The sequence below is a fragment of the Lepidochelys olivacea genome, assembly GCF_965140295.1.
Source record: "Lepidochelys olivacea isolate rLepOli2 genome assembly, chromosome: 6".
NCBI classification, from domain to species: Eukaryota; Metazoa; Chordata; order Testudines; family Cheloniidae; genus Lepidochelys; species Lepidochelys olivacea.
Window position 1 is genome coordinate 83855966 of NC_140416.1, and position 17066 is coordinate 83873031.

At 38.3% G+C, this 17066-nt stretch overlaps 1 protein-coding gene across 3 annotated transcripts in view; it reads right to left on the reverse strand.

Moving 5' to 3' along the window:
* The window catches only part of SLC25A21 (solute carrier family 25 member 21), a gene marked incomplete at its 5' end in the record, with an annotated part of 403866 nt that overhangs the window by 70200 nt on the left and 316600 nt on the right, over positions 1–17066 (reverse strand). For 2 of the 3 annotated variants that reach the window (XM_084630965.1, XM_084630966.1), the window contains one exon: positions 12801–12884. The exons of the other annotated variant lie outside the window; for it this stretch is intronic. In XM_084630965.1, coding sequence (XP_084487091.1) covers positions 12801–12884 — 84 coding nt within the window. The remainder of the gene's footprint in view (positions 1–12800; positions 12885–17066) is intronic. 3 annotated transcript variants of the gene reach the window in all.

Consider the following 17066-nt stretch of genomic DNA (forward strand, 5'->3'; position numbering starts at 1 on the left):
ATTTGCAAGCATAAATTTCCTGTCAATAAATTCATGCTCACTGAAAATATGCAAACACTCATCTCATCCTGTGCACTACTTCTTTAAAGATATGCAAAGCAAGCACAAGGTTTTGAAAATTTAGCCCTAAGAGTCAAAGTTAAATCCACAAAAGCACAAGGTTCATAGTTAAAGCTGACATTCAGCCCTTTACACTTCCTGTTATATTTACTTACCTCACAGGGGTGTTCTGAGGTTTAATTAGTTGTTTGCAAAACACCTGGAGATTTTCAGGTGATAATATTTTACACATTAATATAGTTGCCATTTCCAATATTTCAAATCACACTCCTTTCGATGAAACCTGTCATTTCTGCAGTAGACACAACTGTATAGGAGAAGGATACATGTGCAGGTTATACAGTGGGTAACCCCCACACAGAAAGGTTAACAAATGTGCAAGGGCAAAGAGAGGGAAAATTAGCTATACGGAGAGGATCCAATGAGCAGTTTGGGTGGGTGAGGAGGCCAGGTTAATGGTCTCCAGGCCTTCTCAGCACCACACCTCCCAGTTCTGGGTCTATCCCTCTCCCACCAGCTGGGGTTAAACGAGTAGCACAAGTTGCTTAGGTGGGAAGTATACCAGAAGGGAGTGGGGAAGGATGGATCTTGGTCTGGTCTTTGGATTTCCGTGAAACTCCTGCCCCTGTTCAGTGGAAGTAAATCCCCGCTCTGCAACAGCCATTGAGGGGAGGGGATTTGGGGCATGGTTTTGCCATGCCACCTCCTCCGACTGGCAACTCCATTTAGGGCTTTGTGCATAGGGCAGCCAAGTGACATGCATCTGGTGTGACACTCACTCATTTCGCAGCTGTCATGCATTCCCACAGCCCAGCTGAGATGTCACACATCCAGCTGGGCTGCAGGAATGGGCAGCAATTATTGCTCGCAGCTGCCAGCAGGCTGGTAATCCCTCTGTCTTTTCCCTCTCTCTGCTCCCCTATTGGATCACAGTGAGGAAGAAGATGAGAGGAACAGCCAGAGCCAGTGGGGAGGGCCACACATCCAACTCTTATCGCCACCCCTATCTTCCAGGCACACAAGCTCAGTTTACCCCACAGCCAGCTCCCAGTTTAAACCCAGCTCCCCAGACAACCCCTACTCTCAATTTTATACCTACACTCAGCTTACCCCACAGACAGCCCGCCCAACCCCCACCTTACCCTGCAGATGGCCTAACCAGTTTCCACACACAGCTTTCAGTTTCTCCTCAGACAGACACCTCCAACTTCCCACCCAGCTACCTCACAACTTCTACCATGCATCTAATCCAAGAACTCAGACTCTCTCCAGCAGTTCCGGCCATCCTCCACCACCCACCCTCCTACCCAGAACCCCCAGACACCCTCCAGCATTCACCCACCCACTTACCTACCCCAGCCAGAGCTGCCAAGATTTGTGCAGTTCCATGTCCTACCTCTGCCACTGCCTGGGGCAGTTTATGGTCATATGCAAATTGCCATATACAGCAGGCTGGCTTGATGGACTCAAGAACAAGGCAGATATTGTTCTAAGGCTTCCAGATTCTGCAGACATGAAGGCAATTCTGAACAGAACAGCCTTGAGCATCTTTTGAGCCATATATGCTTAGCTTACTAACACTGTCAGCACTGTGCAGACCCAAAATGTTGTAAGTAGCTCTAGAAGATCAAGCTGGATTGTTTTCTGCCTGAAGGTATAATAAAAAAAAATTGCCAGATAAATTCTGGCTCCAGAGTTTTTACTGCTATTGATGTTCATGGAGCATGTATAATGCAGAAAATACACACCTTGATTTTCAGATAAACAGGCTTGGCAGTGGCACATTTAAAAAGTGACCAAAAAACCCCCCCGAGTTTAGAAGGGGCTTGTTTTGGCTTGCAGACTGTGAAAATTTGGTCTGGAAGTCATTGCTGGTAAATAAATATATAATACCAAAACATCCTTGTTCTCTAACACCACTTTAAAGGATGTAGTTTTTGGCTTAACTTAAAAGTAATGTAAAGAGTTTAGCATCTAACTTAAGCACCCAAAAGCAAGGAAAATTAATACTTATGTCTTCATTTTTTATGGTAGTGCACTGTTTCAAATCATTTTGTTTTATTGAGATCTCAATGGAAGTCTATAGAAAGCATAAGATAAGATGGTGTTTCCACTGAGATCAGAGTTTATCACTGTGCAATAAAATGTTATGAAAAAATAGTTCCCGCAAAAGCTCAGTAGCTGCTTTCTTTTAAAATTTATTTAATTTAATTTTTTTAGTTTATTTTAACATCTTACAATATAGGAAAATGATCAGGGTTATATAACAGGAATGTAATATTATCATTAAAGGCAATTATGAGACAGCACAGTACATAATTCATCTCAATTGTAGTGCTCGATATATAATTTTTTCCCCTTGAAGTCGTTAGTCCTGAAAATAAAATCAGAATTGTGGTTCCAGGTCTACACTTGAAACGCTTTACCAATACAGGTATACTACACTGGCAAAGCACTCCTATTATGGACACAGCTTATACCAGCCAGCATAACTGTCCATTAGAGATCATACCTCTTCACAACCCTGACCAACATAACTATGCCAGCAAAAGTTTGTAGTGTAGACCAGGCCAGTTGCATTCAGGTCCATCTGTGTATAATGTAAGCAAAATTTATCTCACTCAGCACACTGTATATAAATACACTTCTAAAATGAGCTACCAAATATACAAATATGCAATAAGTCATCTTTTCAAGAAGCTATCATCTTTTACAAGAGTAACACATCTAAGTTATCATTAGTTTTGGTAAAAAGACAGACAACTGAACCCTAAGCAAACTTTATTTCTATTCCCTCTCCCCCAAGTCATTTTTTAAAAAAAAACAACTCTAATCTTAGCCCTAGTGTAACTCTACTGAAGTCATTGGAGCCGGACCAGCAATAAATATGGCTCAAAGCTTAATGAAACTAAAAACAGATTCAGAAAGTGTTCCTTAACCAAATAGATTCAACGTCTAATGTCTCCACCAGGAATAAAGTCTTAAATAGACTAAGAGAAACAATTTCATTTTGCAAAAAGAAAAGGAGTACTTGTGGCACCTTAGAGACTAACCAATTTATTTGAGCATGAGCTTTCGTGATCTACAGCTCACTTCATCGGATGCATACTGTGGAAACTGCAGAAGACATTATATACACAGAGACCATGAAACAATGCCTCCTCCCATCCCACTCTCCTGCTGGTAATAGCTTATCTAAAGTGATCATCAAATTGGGCCATTTCCAGCACAAATCCAGGTTTTCTCACCCTCCGCACCCCCCACACAAACTCACTCTCCTGCTGGTAATAGCCCATCCAAAGTGACCACTTTCTTTAAAATTAATTTCTTTATCATACACATTTTCATACACATTTTAAAGAGAGTGGTCACTTTGGATGGGCTATTACCAGCAGGAGAGTGAGTTTGTGGGGGGGGGGGGGCGGAGGGTGAGAAAACCTGGATTTGTGCTGGAAATGGCCCAACTTGATGATCACTTTAGATAAGCTATTACCAGCAGGAGAGTGGGGTGGGAGGAGGTATTGTTTCATGGTCTCTGTGTATATAATGTCTTCTGCAGTTTCCACAGTATGCATCCGATGAAGTGAGCTGTAGCTCACGAAAGCTCATGCTCAAATAAATTGGTTAGTCTCTAAGGTGCCACAAGTACTCCTTTTCTTTTTGCGAATACAGACTAACACGGCTGTTACTCTGAAATTTCATTTTGTACTCTCCAAAGACAATCCAGATTCAAGAAAGACTAAACTGCATGTCAAATTTTAATTTTTTACATTCAATGTTTTACTAAATTGGGAACCCATAAAAATTTGACTTTGCTCTCTTCAGACAAATCAACCAAAGTAACAGACTCCTCGACTGAGAACCGGCCAGTTATAGCCCAGAACAATATTTACTGATAAAGTTACAAACCCATGAAAATCCAGGTTTATAATAATGTTGTTACTCACAGACCTTAAACAATAGCATCTATAATTTTAATGCTTTTAACTCAAAATTAGGACAGTGCAGATGAGTATAATTTCCAATGTTTAATATCAGACATAATCCCAAGTGTGTTTAAATACATTTAACATATATATTCCAATAGACTGTTGCTTTATTCTTACATTTCATATTCAAATAGAAGTCACTATCAATAACATAGATGGATGCAGTGGTGAGGAAGACAGTGACAAAAAAAAGTTCATATAATTTGATGTAACCTCATATCTGGAGTCTGAAAAGAATGATTTTTTTTCTGCTCAGCAGTTTCAGTTAATCCTCTGTCTAAACATTTGCCCCAATAAACATCAGATTATTTTTATGTTGGCTATAAACCTGTCAGTCCTCAATAAACAGATATACTCATGGTCGTTTTACTTCTGCTGTCAAAGAACTGTCAATATACACACCAACTCTGAAACTAACCCAAACTGAGAAATCCAAATGTACAACTATTAATTAGCTAAACAGAAAGTTGTTCACGGCATGATAGGATTCAAGAAGCTCTGGCCACCATACAATAGGCAGCAACTGGAAGATTCCAACAGAAGTTAGCAAAAGCCCTGAAGTTAATACTCCAGCTTCTCTTTAATAGAAAGCTATGTGACCTTTAATGCTCTGTCAGACGGAGCCCTACTTTAAGTAAATCTCAATTAAATTTTATGTTTTGTGGCTCCCGTTTTCTTGTAAGACAAGAAAAAAAAGTTCAAGGGATGGATCCTACTTTGAAGATTTTAATTCCCTGTGGGGACAATTTATTTCCACCTAGAGGGCCTTTCATAGATTTTTTTATTTCCACTTTTGTAGTTGTCAGACTATTTTGTGGATGGAAAGAATCTTGAAGGCCTTTGAAAGTGACAGTGTTCAGCAATTGACTAAATTTGAAGTGCTTTTTCTGGTGCTCTGACTTTTCCTTCTATTTGAGAAGAAGAGTGGAATGATGAAAAGTGAATGGTTAAAGAGACCATGGAGAATGTCTATGATGAGGTAGTGTTCTGTGCAACCATGACATTTCAATTATGATACAGCAGTAGCATAGTAGGGGTAACTTTTCATTAAACAGGCATGGCAGTAAATAAAGATGTAAACACGCTGGTAAATATTCAGAACATTGAGCAGCATTTTAGGGACTGACCCTGAAAACACAAACTCTTGGCAGAGGGTAGATCGTAACCTTTGAATCTGTCCTGAGTAAGAGATGGTGTGCAGCTGCACATTGCCTCAGGAGCAGATCACACAGTTACTCCCTTCCCAGGGCAAAGTTATTTTATCTCTTTTACATGGCAAAGCTTTCTTGCCCCTATGGGCACAGGCAGCTACTCTGTCCAGCAAGTGGTGAGGTGGTTGGTGGTGTTAGGGATGTGGGGAGTGCTGGATGAGTAGCCTCTGCTCTCCTTCCTATCTCCAGTGTCACAATCTGAGCACAGCCAAACGAGCAGGGCAGTACGAGGAGCTTACTCTCCCTTAATCCTCTGCACAGGCAAGTAAGGGCTGTGCCACTCTAGCTCACGGTGATAATGACTTGAATAAATACTGAGGATAGCAAGCACTGTGGCCAGAACTAAACATTTGTAGAAGCAGGCCCTTAGTAACAACATTTTGTTTACCCTGTTATTCCCTGTTCCCCATTTGGTTTATCCACTATGTTTACCTACCTTATGTGTAGTTACATTGTCAAAGTGTATTGGAAAGAAATGCCTTCTTTAATACGAGCAAAACTGAAAAGCAGTAATAAGCACTGATAAAGACAGTGGCTGGAATACAGAAGAAAAAAAGACAGGTAGAATGACTCACATGCTTTGGCTAATAAAGCTGGTCACATTTACTTTTTAAAAAGTAATTGAAAATAAGGGGGATTGGTAAAAGGCATGCAGGTTGCGCAGCTGAAGAAACTGCACCCAAAATTGGCAAGGTCAGATCAGTGCTAGATGCAATAAAAGAGGTTCTATAAATACAATGAGAAGAACTGGCTAGCCAAGATATGGGATTTTTTGAATGGGTAGCTCACGTTGCATAAATCAAGCTAATGCTTTGCACAACACCCACTGTTTGAAGTTCCAATTAATTCTTATTTCAGAAAAAAAAAATCTCATGTGTCTTAATTACAAAACTTTGGACTTTATACACTTCAGGAGACTATAGAAAAATATAGTACTTGCCTTTAAAGGTCAGTCAGTTAAAAACATTCATTTGCATGACTTTTTAATTATTTATTGGTTCATGGAAGTACAAACATTGCCTAATTAAAAAATCTGGCAGTAACAAAACATAATGAAATTTAGCCTATGAAACAATTAAAATGACATTTAAACAAAAAAATAAAACCAGGCCACAACATATCTTTTAACTTTATGGTATTTTAATTTTTTAGATTTACAAAGAAACGTGCAATGAGCTAAGCATAGTTTCATCTGCACCCCAAAACCAGTTTTTTGGGGTGTTCTCTGCCATTTTAAAAAATACACACGCAGGGCCAAATTTTCAACTGAACAGCACCAATTTACAGAAGCAGAGAATTCTAGCCCTTAGTCTTTTGCTGTTTGATCCGACCAATCCACAAATCAAATCTGCATTGAAACCAAGGAAAACCCTTAAAGACTGTACAAACTGGTAATTTATATTTTATTTATGTACACAGCTTCTTTTTTATGAGATGGGCCAGATGGGAAGTACTGTCACCATAGTATTTATTAGGCAGAAAAAAAATCAACTGCATACTACGGCATCTGGTCAAGATTTTGTGACCACATATTTCAACATATATTTCAATTATATCTGGCAGGATACCATTTTCTCTAAGATCTCAGCTCAGTGATTATTCAGTCAGAATAGCCTTATATGGCAAGACTATAAGGCCAGGAGATCACATGGTTTAACGATTAGAACAAAACAACTGGGGAGTTCAGATCAGTGTATCTAAACTTGGCTGACTTACCACGGGTGAAATTTGCTCCTGTGCAGAGCGCCAGCATAAGGCCCATGCACCATTTAAGTCCCACTTAAGTCTTCAGAATAGGTCCTACATAGCATTTAAGTGGTGCTTTTCATTGGCCGACTTCACAGAAGGGAATTTCTCCCTGGGTGAACTCAAATATTTTACTCTGGAATGAATCTTTCTCTGTCTCCTCTTTATGATTTCTGTCGCTCACGCTGAGCGAGCACTCTCATAATTTCTCTTTGGGCAGTTGCCTCCAGACTTGGGACTGACAGAGCAGCTCCTATATCATACATTTTTTTCTGGGTTATTTGTTGATATCTGTTTATTTTAAGCCAAAATTGCTGACTGTGTCTATCAAACTGTCTTTTCTACACCTTCTTCTCTCAGTTTCTTCCCTCTTTAAGCTGGTACTCATGGACAGATGACTGTGACAATGTGACCTCCTGCCTCCCTCCACGCCCCTGGAAAAATGGAATAATTACTTTACAGCTTAGGCATTTCATTTATTACTATAAAGAGCCTCTGTTACAGGGCAGTACATTTATTTTTTGTACATGCTGCTACTTCAGTTACTTTTTCGTACTCTATAAATTTGCTCCCTCCATATCCTCTTCCATACTTCAGTGCCATAGAACAACTGATAGTATTCATTGCCATCCCTCAGAAATAGCTTCTTCTTTGGGGCACTTAAACTGTTACTTCTTATGATCTGTCTACATTAGGGGATTTTTGCACTAGTGTAGTGCAAAAATCCCTAATGGAGACAGGCCAGTAGACTCATAGTTGAACAGAGCTCTGAGAAGAAATTATTTATTTTTGGTCTGTTGGCAACCCGCCCATTCCCCTCCCTCCCCAAATCATTTTGGATTGACTCAACAGGAAAACATGTCAAAATTTCCAACAAATCGAAAAGTCAAGAACATTTTTGTTTCAGATCAAATTAAATGTTTTGTTTGACCCTTTGAGTCTGAGCTTTGACTTTAAAAAAACCTGAAAGAAATTAAGAAACAAAAAAATCATCATTGTTTTGATTTTTCTCATAATCTTATTGTATCATTTTTAGATTTTTTTAAAATGTTTCAGCAACCCTGAGTCTGAATTTTTCACCAAAAAAAGTGTCAGCTGAAAAAATTCACCCAGCTCTACTGTTGAAGACTCAAGATGAAATCCGGACTCAGCTGAAGTCAATATAAACCCCCTTGTTTATCCAATCATGTAAGATGGGACAAAGGCACTGAGGGGCAGACTTTAAGTCTTTGAGCCTTCAATGCCATTTTAAGGACCTGTCTACATTAGAGATATTTGTTCTTCAGTTACAACACGAATCTCTACTACAGATAGACCATAAGTGGAAACAGTTTAAGTGTTCCAAGGTAGCAACTCTTTGTGAGGAACAGCACCGAACAATACCAGTTGTTCTATGTCACAGCAGAGGAATTACAAAATAACATCTCCAACCTTACCAGGGAATACTAGAAGGGCAACACAAAATGTCCTTTTTCAAGCAAACAATAGATTGACAAGAACACATGCATGCTTGATGTTGGATGAAAGAAGCTCATACTATAGAAAGTGTTCATCCCGTAAAACAATAAATCCCACAATCTTGCCTGGGTCATTTTCAGCTTTTGTTATTAGCTTGTTTAAGGTCAAAAGAAGGATCAGGTGAAATTCATAAAGAAATTTCATTTTTTTGCCTCTGAAAATCACCTTTTGTTTCTGCCAAAATATTAGAGACGAATGTAATCACGGTGTTTCACTGATGGCAAGAATTTCTCTCATAGCTTTAGCTAGAACCCACTAGAAACTCCGCGCAACGCACTAGTAGATTAAAATCTTAATTTAGAACCTTTCCCTATACAGTGCTCAAATTCTACTTCTGCCCACAGGTTCAAACATTAACACTTGAAAACATCAGAAATATTTTGCTCTGACTCCAGACTGAGGTCAACACACTTTCAAAATTAGAAAAATTCTCTACATTTTCTTCTTGTTAACACCACATAACTGAGATCCCTAATCAGTTCTCTTGAGATAATACCACTATCAAGGTTTTCCCTTATTGTTTGTTATCAGTTAAGCCCACCAAAGGACATGCAACAAAGAAGAAAACACTGGGTAGCAAAAGGCTATGGCAGCAGTATTAGGGATGTAAGTGTTATGGTCAGTTGTCTGTGATGTTGCTGATAGAAGAAAGACTGGGAGCAGATCTATTTTGAAAGTTATTGACTTTGTATTTCATATCAAGAACTAGAGATTTTGTAAAGTTGTTTTTGAAGGCAAGCTGCACCACAGGTGTCATAAATATAAAGGGAAGTGTAACCACCTTTCTGTATACAGAACTATAAAATCCCTCCCGGCCAGAGGCAAAACCCTTTCACCTGTAAAGGGTTAAGAAGCTAAGATAACCTTGCTGGCACCTGACCAAAATGACCAATGAGGAGATGTCATAAATATAAAGGGAAGGGTAAACCCCTTTGAAATCCCTCCTGGCCAGGGGAAAGCTCCTCTCACCTGTAAAGGGTTAAGAAGCTAAAGGTAACCTCGCTGGCACCTGACCAAAATGACCAATGAGGAGACAAGATACTTTCAAAAGCTGGGAGGAGGGAGAGAAACAAAGGGTCTGGGTCTGTCTGTAGTCGTCTTGGCCAGGGACAGAACAGGAATGGAGTCTTAGAACTTTTAGTAAGTAATCTAGCTAGGTATGTGTTAGATTATGATTTCTTTAAATGGCTGAGAAAAGAATTGTGCTGAATAGAATAACTATTTCTGTCTGTGTATCTTTTTTGTAACTTAAGGTTTTGCCTAGAGGGGTTCTCTGTGTTTTTGAATCTAATTACCCTGTAAGATATCTACCATCCTGATTTTACAGGGGGGATTTCTTTATTTCTATTTACTTCTATTTTTTATTAAAAGTCTTCTTGTAAAACACTGAATGCTTTTTCATTGTTCTCAGATCCAAGGGTTTGGGTCTGTGGTCACCTATGCAAAATGGTGAGGCTTTTTATCCAACATTTCCCAGGAAAGGGGGGGTGCAAGTGTTGGGAGGATTGTTCATTGTTCTTAAGATCCAAGGGTCTGGGTCTGTAGTCACCTAGGCAAATTGGTGAGGCTTTTTACCAAACCTTGTCCAGGAAGTGGGGTGCAAGGTTTTGGGAAGTATTTTGGGGGGAAGGACGCGTCCAAACAGCTCTTCCCCAGTAACCAGTATTAGTTTGGTGGTGGTAGCGGCCAGTCCAAGGATAATGGGTGTAATATTTTGTACCTTGGGGAAGTTTTGACCTAAGCCGGTAAAGATAAGCTTAGGAGGTTTTTCATGCAGGTCCCCACATCTGTACCCTAGAGTTCAGAGTGGGGGAGGAACCTTGACAGGAGACAAGTTACTTTCAAAGCTGGGGGGAGGGGGGACACAAAGGGTCTGTCTGTTTGTGTGATGCTTTTGCCGGGAACTGAACAGGAATGGAGTATTAGAACTTGTTAGTAAGTAATCTAGTTAGAAATGTGTTAGATTTCCTTTTGTTTAAATGGCTTGTAAATAAGCTGTGCTGAATGGAATGTATATTCCTGTTTTTGTGTCTTTTTGTAACTGAAGGTTTTGCCTAGATGGATTCTCTATGTTTTGAATCTGATTACCCTGTAAGGTATTTACCATCCTGATTTTACAGAGGTGATTCTTTTACTTTTTCTTTAATTAAAATTCTTCTTTTAAGAACCTGATTGCTTTTTCATTGTTCTTAAGATCCAAGGGTTTGGGTCTGTGTTCACCTATGCAAATTGGTGAGGATTTTTATCAAGCCTTCTCTAGGAAAGGGGGTGTAGGGCTTGGGGGGATATTTTGGGGGGAAGACGTCTCCAAGTGGGCTCTTTCCCTGTTCTTTGTTTAACACGCTTCGTGGTGGCAGCATAGGATTCAAGGACAAGGCAAAGTTTGTACCTTGAGGAAATTTTAACCTAAGATGGTAAGAATAAGCTTAGGGGGTCTTTCATGCAGTTTCCCACAACTGTACCCTAGAGTTCTGAGTGGGGAAGGAACCTTGACAACAGGTATGGTATATATTCTGAGTAAGGTAATTTACCACACATTTCCTTGCAAATCGCAATAATATCAGCATTAACTGAGTTATATTAATGGGATAAGTAGTCTTTGTGTCTTTGAGAAATGATTGAAAGTACAATATTTATGTGACAAAAACTCTTGAACAACAAACATGTCTGAGTCTCGCTGCTGAAGAGAAACTCCACAAAGACATATATAAAAAAACTCATTCTAAAGAATATTAGAAAGGGCTATTTACTTGAAATTTATGGTAGGTTATAAATTTGAGGGAAAAAGTCTACCTTTTTAATGTAACTTAATTGAAATGAATATTAGTTGTTCCTTTTCCAAATAAAAATACAGCAGGGTGAAGGGTTTGTACCTCCAATAATATATTCAAGTTCATATAGTCTCTGTTACTTTACACCCCTGGACTGGACAAAACTACCCAATGATAGAAGAGTTAAAAAAAGGCTCAACGTTGGCTAAATAGGAAACATTTTATTCACTTAGTCCCTGAACCTCCAGAGACTCACACACATGCTTAATTTTACACACTGTGAGTTGTCCCACTAAAGTCAAGAAAGACTTCCATTGACTTCAGTAGGCTTTGGATCAGACCCAAAAGACATCAAGCTTCCAGTCCTGCATTCATATCACACCCAAATGCCCACTGAATTCAAAATACTGAATTACTGGTGATTTATACCTGATTTATGCTTTTTTTTAAACAACTAGATGAAGGGATTATACATTTTTCATTTTTCTTTCAGAAGGGATAAAGAATAACACACACACAAATCAGGAAAAACCAGAAATCCTAATTATTTTAGCAAACTTTTGAATGTTTTTTAAAATGTCACATGTCTGATAGGTGTGATGCACAGCAGTTCTTCACCAGGAATCAAAAAGTAACAGAAAGCAACATAATCACTGCAGACGGATTTGCAGACTTCTATCTCACAAACTTAATGGACACATTTGTAAAGATTTCTTCACTTAGTGATTGAAAACATTAGTTCTGCTACTCTGTACTTATGTAAAAGCACAATTCTATTTAATCCATAGTAAAGTCAAGTACTGAAAATCCATACAGTATAAAATCAGGTTTCTACTGTATTTTCAAAGTTCTTGGGAGTAAGCCTGCAAGCTGTATAAAACTGGGATTTGGCTAATTTGAGTCCCCTCTATTAAAGGTAAGCATCAATCATGCAGAGGTCCTGTTGCTAATGTACTTAACTTTAAACTTGTGAGTAATCCCACTGAACTCACTGGCATCAGTGAGACTGCTCATGTATTGAAAGTTAAGCACATGCTTAAGAGATCTGTTGGATTGGGGTGAGGAACCCTAGAAAAGATCTTATATGCTCCACAGAACGAAGAAGTTGCTCCTGTGGAGCATTAGTTAGGGCAACTGCTGGGAAGCTAATCCACCTTGGCTAACTTGAAATGCCAGATAATCAGAGTTCAGGAATTGGTGCTGCACTGGATTGGATTATATATTAAATAGAGAGGATTTTAATGACATAGGTTCTAGGCCAAATCAGTATTACACTATTGAATTCAGTGAGTCCATATTGGTGTAACAAAGAGCATAATTAAGCATCCTGCATCTAAATGATGTGTAAGGCATTTCAGATTGTGTTTATTATGTCAAATAAAATGTTTGCCAAATTCTGACCACAGGAGAAAGGGTTAATTTAAAAGCAGTGTTCCAATGTCTGGAAAGCTGGGTGATTAGAAACAGCCACATAAAATTGACAAATATAACATATGTATTCTTACCCTTCGGTCCGGAAAATAGTCCTAAAACTGTCCCCCAAGCTCTTGTAACTGGTTGGATCAGTTTTCCCTCTTTGAATTTGGAACCTAAAAAATACAATTTATAACAGCATGTGAAGTTAAGGATTTTAAAAGCCACTTTCAGCTTTCCAATTTCTATATAAAAGGGATTTTAAGGTTTATTGATATATCTTATTCATTATTATAGACTGTTCCTGATATTTATTCTTATTAACGCTACTTTCATAGGAGTTATTAAACAAAGGAGAAATACAGTTTTAAAAGTAACTTTTTAGTAGTTCATAGTATTCAGATAGCCAACACTTTTACAATTTACACCTCTTTCTTGTTGTGTAAAAAATAAACTGCTAATCATGGACTTGATCCAAAGTCCATGGAAGTTCATAGGAGTCTTTCAATGGTCTTTGAATCAGACCCTGTTTTCAGAAATCTGAAGTAGCATATTGTAATGCATTTTACCACTGTGAAATGAACCTACCATACAATTTCTTATTTTTAGTGTCTGATCCAACTCCAACTGAAATCATCAGGAGATTCTATTGGAAGTTAGATCAGGTGCCTAACAGTCACTTTTGGACATTTAACACAGAGGCGAACAATATAAAATGCAGCTATCAATACTTTAATTAAGTCACCTTTCTTCTGCTCATATTTTGACACATAATGAGCATTCAGCAGCAGGCTGACAATGCTTGCAGCACACCAGCCTTAAGAAAAACAACAAGATTATGATTTAAGACTGCAAACATACATGCCAGTATTTATAAACTCTGGATAAAGGTGGTCAGCATAACTCACTGTGTTAATCTACTGAGTGCTCCAAATGGGGGTACACCTAACTTCTCAAAGTGCCAATAGAGAAAAGGAAAAAGAGGCTAGAGCGTACATTCCCCATCCCCTCCACCCTTTGTTTTAAAAGTGTGTATGCGGGGTGGGGGTTGGGGGGATCATGACATCTTTTTCCAGTTTGAGCCTTGGATATACTGTGCTTTTGTTCACAGTTTGATTACACTTAGAAGTCTTTGGCTACATCCTACACAATAAGGGGACTTTGTAGAAAAAATTATCATCTAAAACCAAAATGTGTAGTCTTTCATTATATCTCATTTTTAAAACTGTAGAGCTACAAAGATGCTCACTTGAGTAGCCTAGCCAAGTTCCACATCAAGGGAACTTCAAACAGAGTTGGAAGAACATAATTTCTTTTTCGATTTTTTCAATTACTATCCAGCATCCAAAACAACACAAACACAAATGTTAGTAATCTCAGTTCAGAATAGCATTGTTTGAGGCCATCTACAGACTGCCATTATAACTCATGTAACATCAGCCCTGTGCATTAAATAACGCCTGCTTCAAAGAATCATTCAGACATTAATTATTATAATCAAATACTGCTGGAAGTCCTAAGCAAAAGATAAAACAAGCATGTTTACCTTTTTATTTATATTCTTCACACATAGCATACAGTGTTTTAGTGTTTTAGACAGAAAACATACAAATATGGCTTCTTAGTCTGATTAGACACCATCAGCTTCAAATAATACCACCAACTAGTACAATTTTAGTTAAATGATATTAAACAGCAATTTTCTCTTCCATCTCAACTGGATTCAGCAGGATCAAAAAAGGTTTTCACATTTTAGCAAAAGGCATTCTTAGTTTTGCCTATCAGTGTTTCCTAAGCTGTTTGCACTAACAAATCTAAGCATTTTCTTCACTCTGGAAGACAAATTTCCAGTGATGTAATATAATTCTTTGGGCAATTATGAAGGCAAACCCACATCTTTTTTGAATGCATTTAGAAGGAAATGTTGGATCGCTCCATAGTCCTAAGAAAAGCAGTTCAGGCACATGTGGGATCTCCATCTGAGGTAACCTCTTTTATTAGTGAGAGAGCTTGCTGCCAAGTTGGCAAAGCAGAGACTGCTGTTCTAGAGGTTTACACTCATGTGAGAGTTGATGCATAACATTTTGTCTGAAAAGAACCCTTGGGAAGGTTAATAGCTGAAAATGCCTCAATGGCATCGCACAAAGTCCAACAGTAATAACAGCAACGGAATGTTGTAAGTTGTTACATTACACTAGCCAAGAAATCAAGACTGAAAAAAAATCTTAGCACACACACACATGTAGGATTTATACTAATATTAGTATGTTTAAGCCTTGATCATTTATACCTCAAAGTTTAAATTCAAAAGTGATGGGCTCCATTTGTTGTAAAAAGAAACCTTGTAAAAATTCACTAGTAATTGAAAGAAATTGTAGACTAGTATTTACATAGAAAGACTGTCCTAAACCATAAAACTTTTTTCAGAAGTTTTTAAGACTTTCGTCCTAAGCAGAAATTTAGAATAAAGGTGATTGTTTCTAAAATACTCTTGGAAAAACGTAGGCCCCTATCCTGTAAATACCTATGTATGTGCTACCTGTACACATTCACATTATTTAACAAGACTACTCATGTGCATAATTTTAAGCACATGCATAAATATTTGCTGGATTGGGGCCTTAATCCTGGGCTACCCCAACAGAGATAATATATATTAAAATTATTTTACTTTAGCTTTATCCTATAGCCACATACAACTGTCCTGTATATTTCTTAATTCTTAATATTTCTGCTCATAAAATGCAGAAACCGAATAAACACTTTAATAAAATAATAGTTAATTTATTTGTATCAGTTTATGGGGTAAAAGGATAACTTCTTACTAAAAATGTTAAATAATATTTTTTACATTTATTTCAATTTCTTTTTTAAAGGGAGAGAAGATCTTAGTATTAAGTGAGTCCATTTGTAACACTGACACAAACAACATATTCCTTCCTTTAGGGTTTTTGGATTAATTCCTTCCCTAGTAAATCTTTTTAATAGCTTTAACAGCAATCCTAAAATATATGCCAATTATGTGCTCTAATGTAGATCTGTGAACTGGGTTATTTGATTTGGAATTGCTTGCCTCAATAAAATAAGGTTTAACTTTTTAATGTACTAGCTAACTGATCACCAGTACTTGTTAGAAGAAGCTAGAGGAAGAACTGACAAGATGTTTATTTGTTTTGCTGGGGGGAGGAGCAGCAGCCACAGCAGCACCCTGTAGTTGTACTAGTAATAATAAAGAAGGGTGAAAGCATTCACTTCAAAAACAACCTGGTCTGTTTTACATTATTCACTAGGGGATTGAGCACAACCTGGAGACACACAATGCTTTTTTTCTGCTTCAAATCTATTTCTCTCTGAAAACAGTATTAACTAAATGCTTATATTCAAGTGAATTTCTTGCGCTTTGGAAACCGGAAGACTGTGTCTTATACATTATTGGCTTGTTAGAATTACAGAAGCTAACCTGCCTGACTAAATAGAAAGGAGCACACATTTCTGGTCTGGTTAAGATTCCGAAGTCTAAAAAGCAAAACCTGCAACTAAACATTTTTCAGAGTCAGAGTGAAAGGACGCTAACAAGATAAGGCCACAGTCCTTTTCTAGGGCTCCATATGGGCACCTGGATCTGCCCATGCAGAGCCCTTTGAAGCACCTGGGTTAAGAGTGCATTAACAACGTTGCCACACAACAAGAAGCAATAGACAGTGGATGCTGCGACAAGGTGCAAGTTTATTGAACGTATCACTAGAAAAAGGTTCAAACAACTGACATTTTCCTCAACTGTAACCTCTTCTCCACCAGCTTTGCTGATTCTCTAGTCTGTTCAAAATGCTGCAGCAATAATTATCTCCCTCTCTCTCCTAAGTCTACCACAAAAGCTTCGTGATGTTTGTAAGAGGAGGCAGTAGCCACTGTCCTCAATCCACCCCAGAAGATTACATAAGAGGAGGGATTCCCAAGCTAGTTGAGGACAAGAGCCTGAAAAGGGAAAGGAAAGGACGGGTCCAGGAACGGTTATGGTTTCAGGTGGAAACCATGTAAAAATAGCCATTTTAAATGCTTTTCTTTTTGAGATTTTTGGTGTTTATTCAAAACCTAAACTCCAAGTTGTAAACCTCTGTGATCCAAAATCAAAGAAGCTATGATTAAATGACCCATATTTGTGCAGCTGTACAACTGCTATTTGTAGGACAAATAATCCCAGGTCCTTCTCACCTGGACATCGTGAAAGGGGTAATCTTTATGGACAGAAACTGCCCTTGAATGACTCCTCTAATGTCTTTTGCTTCATCACTCCATGAACCCCCTGGGGAATTAAATCCAGATAGACCGCATGGAAATGCTTGCATAGGTATTGTAAG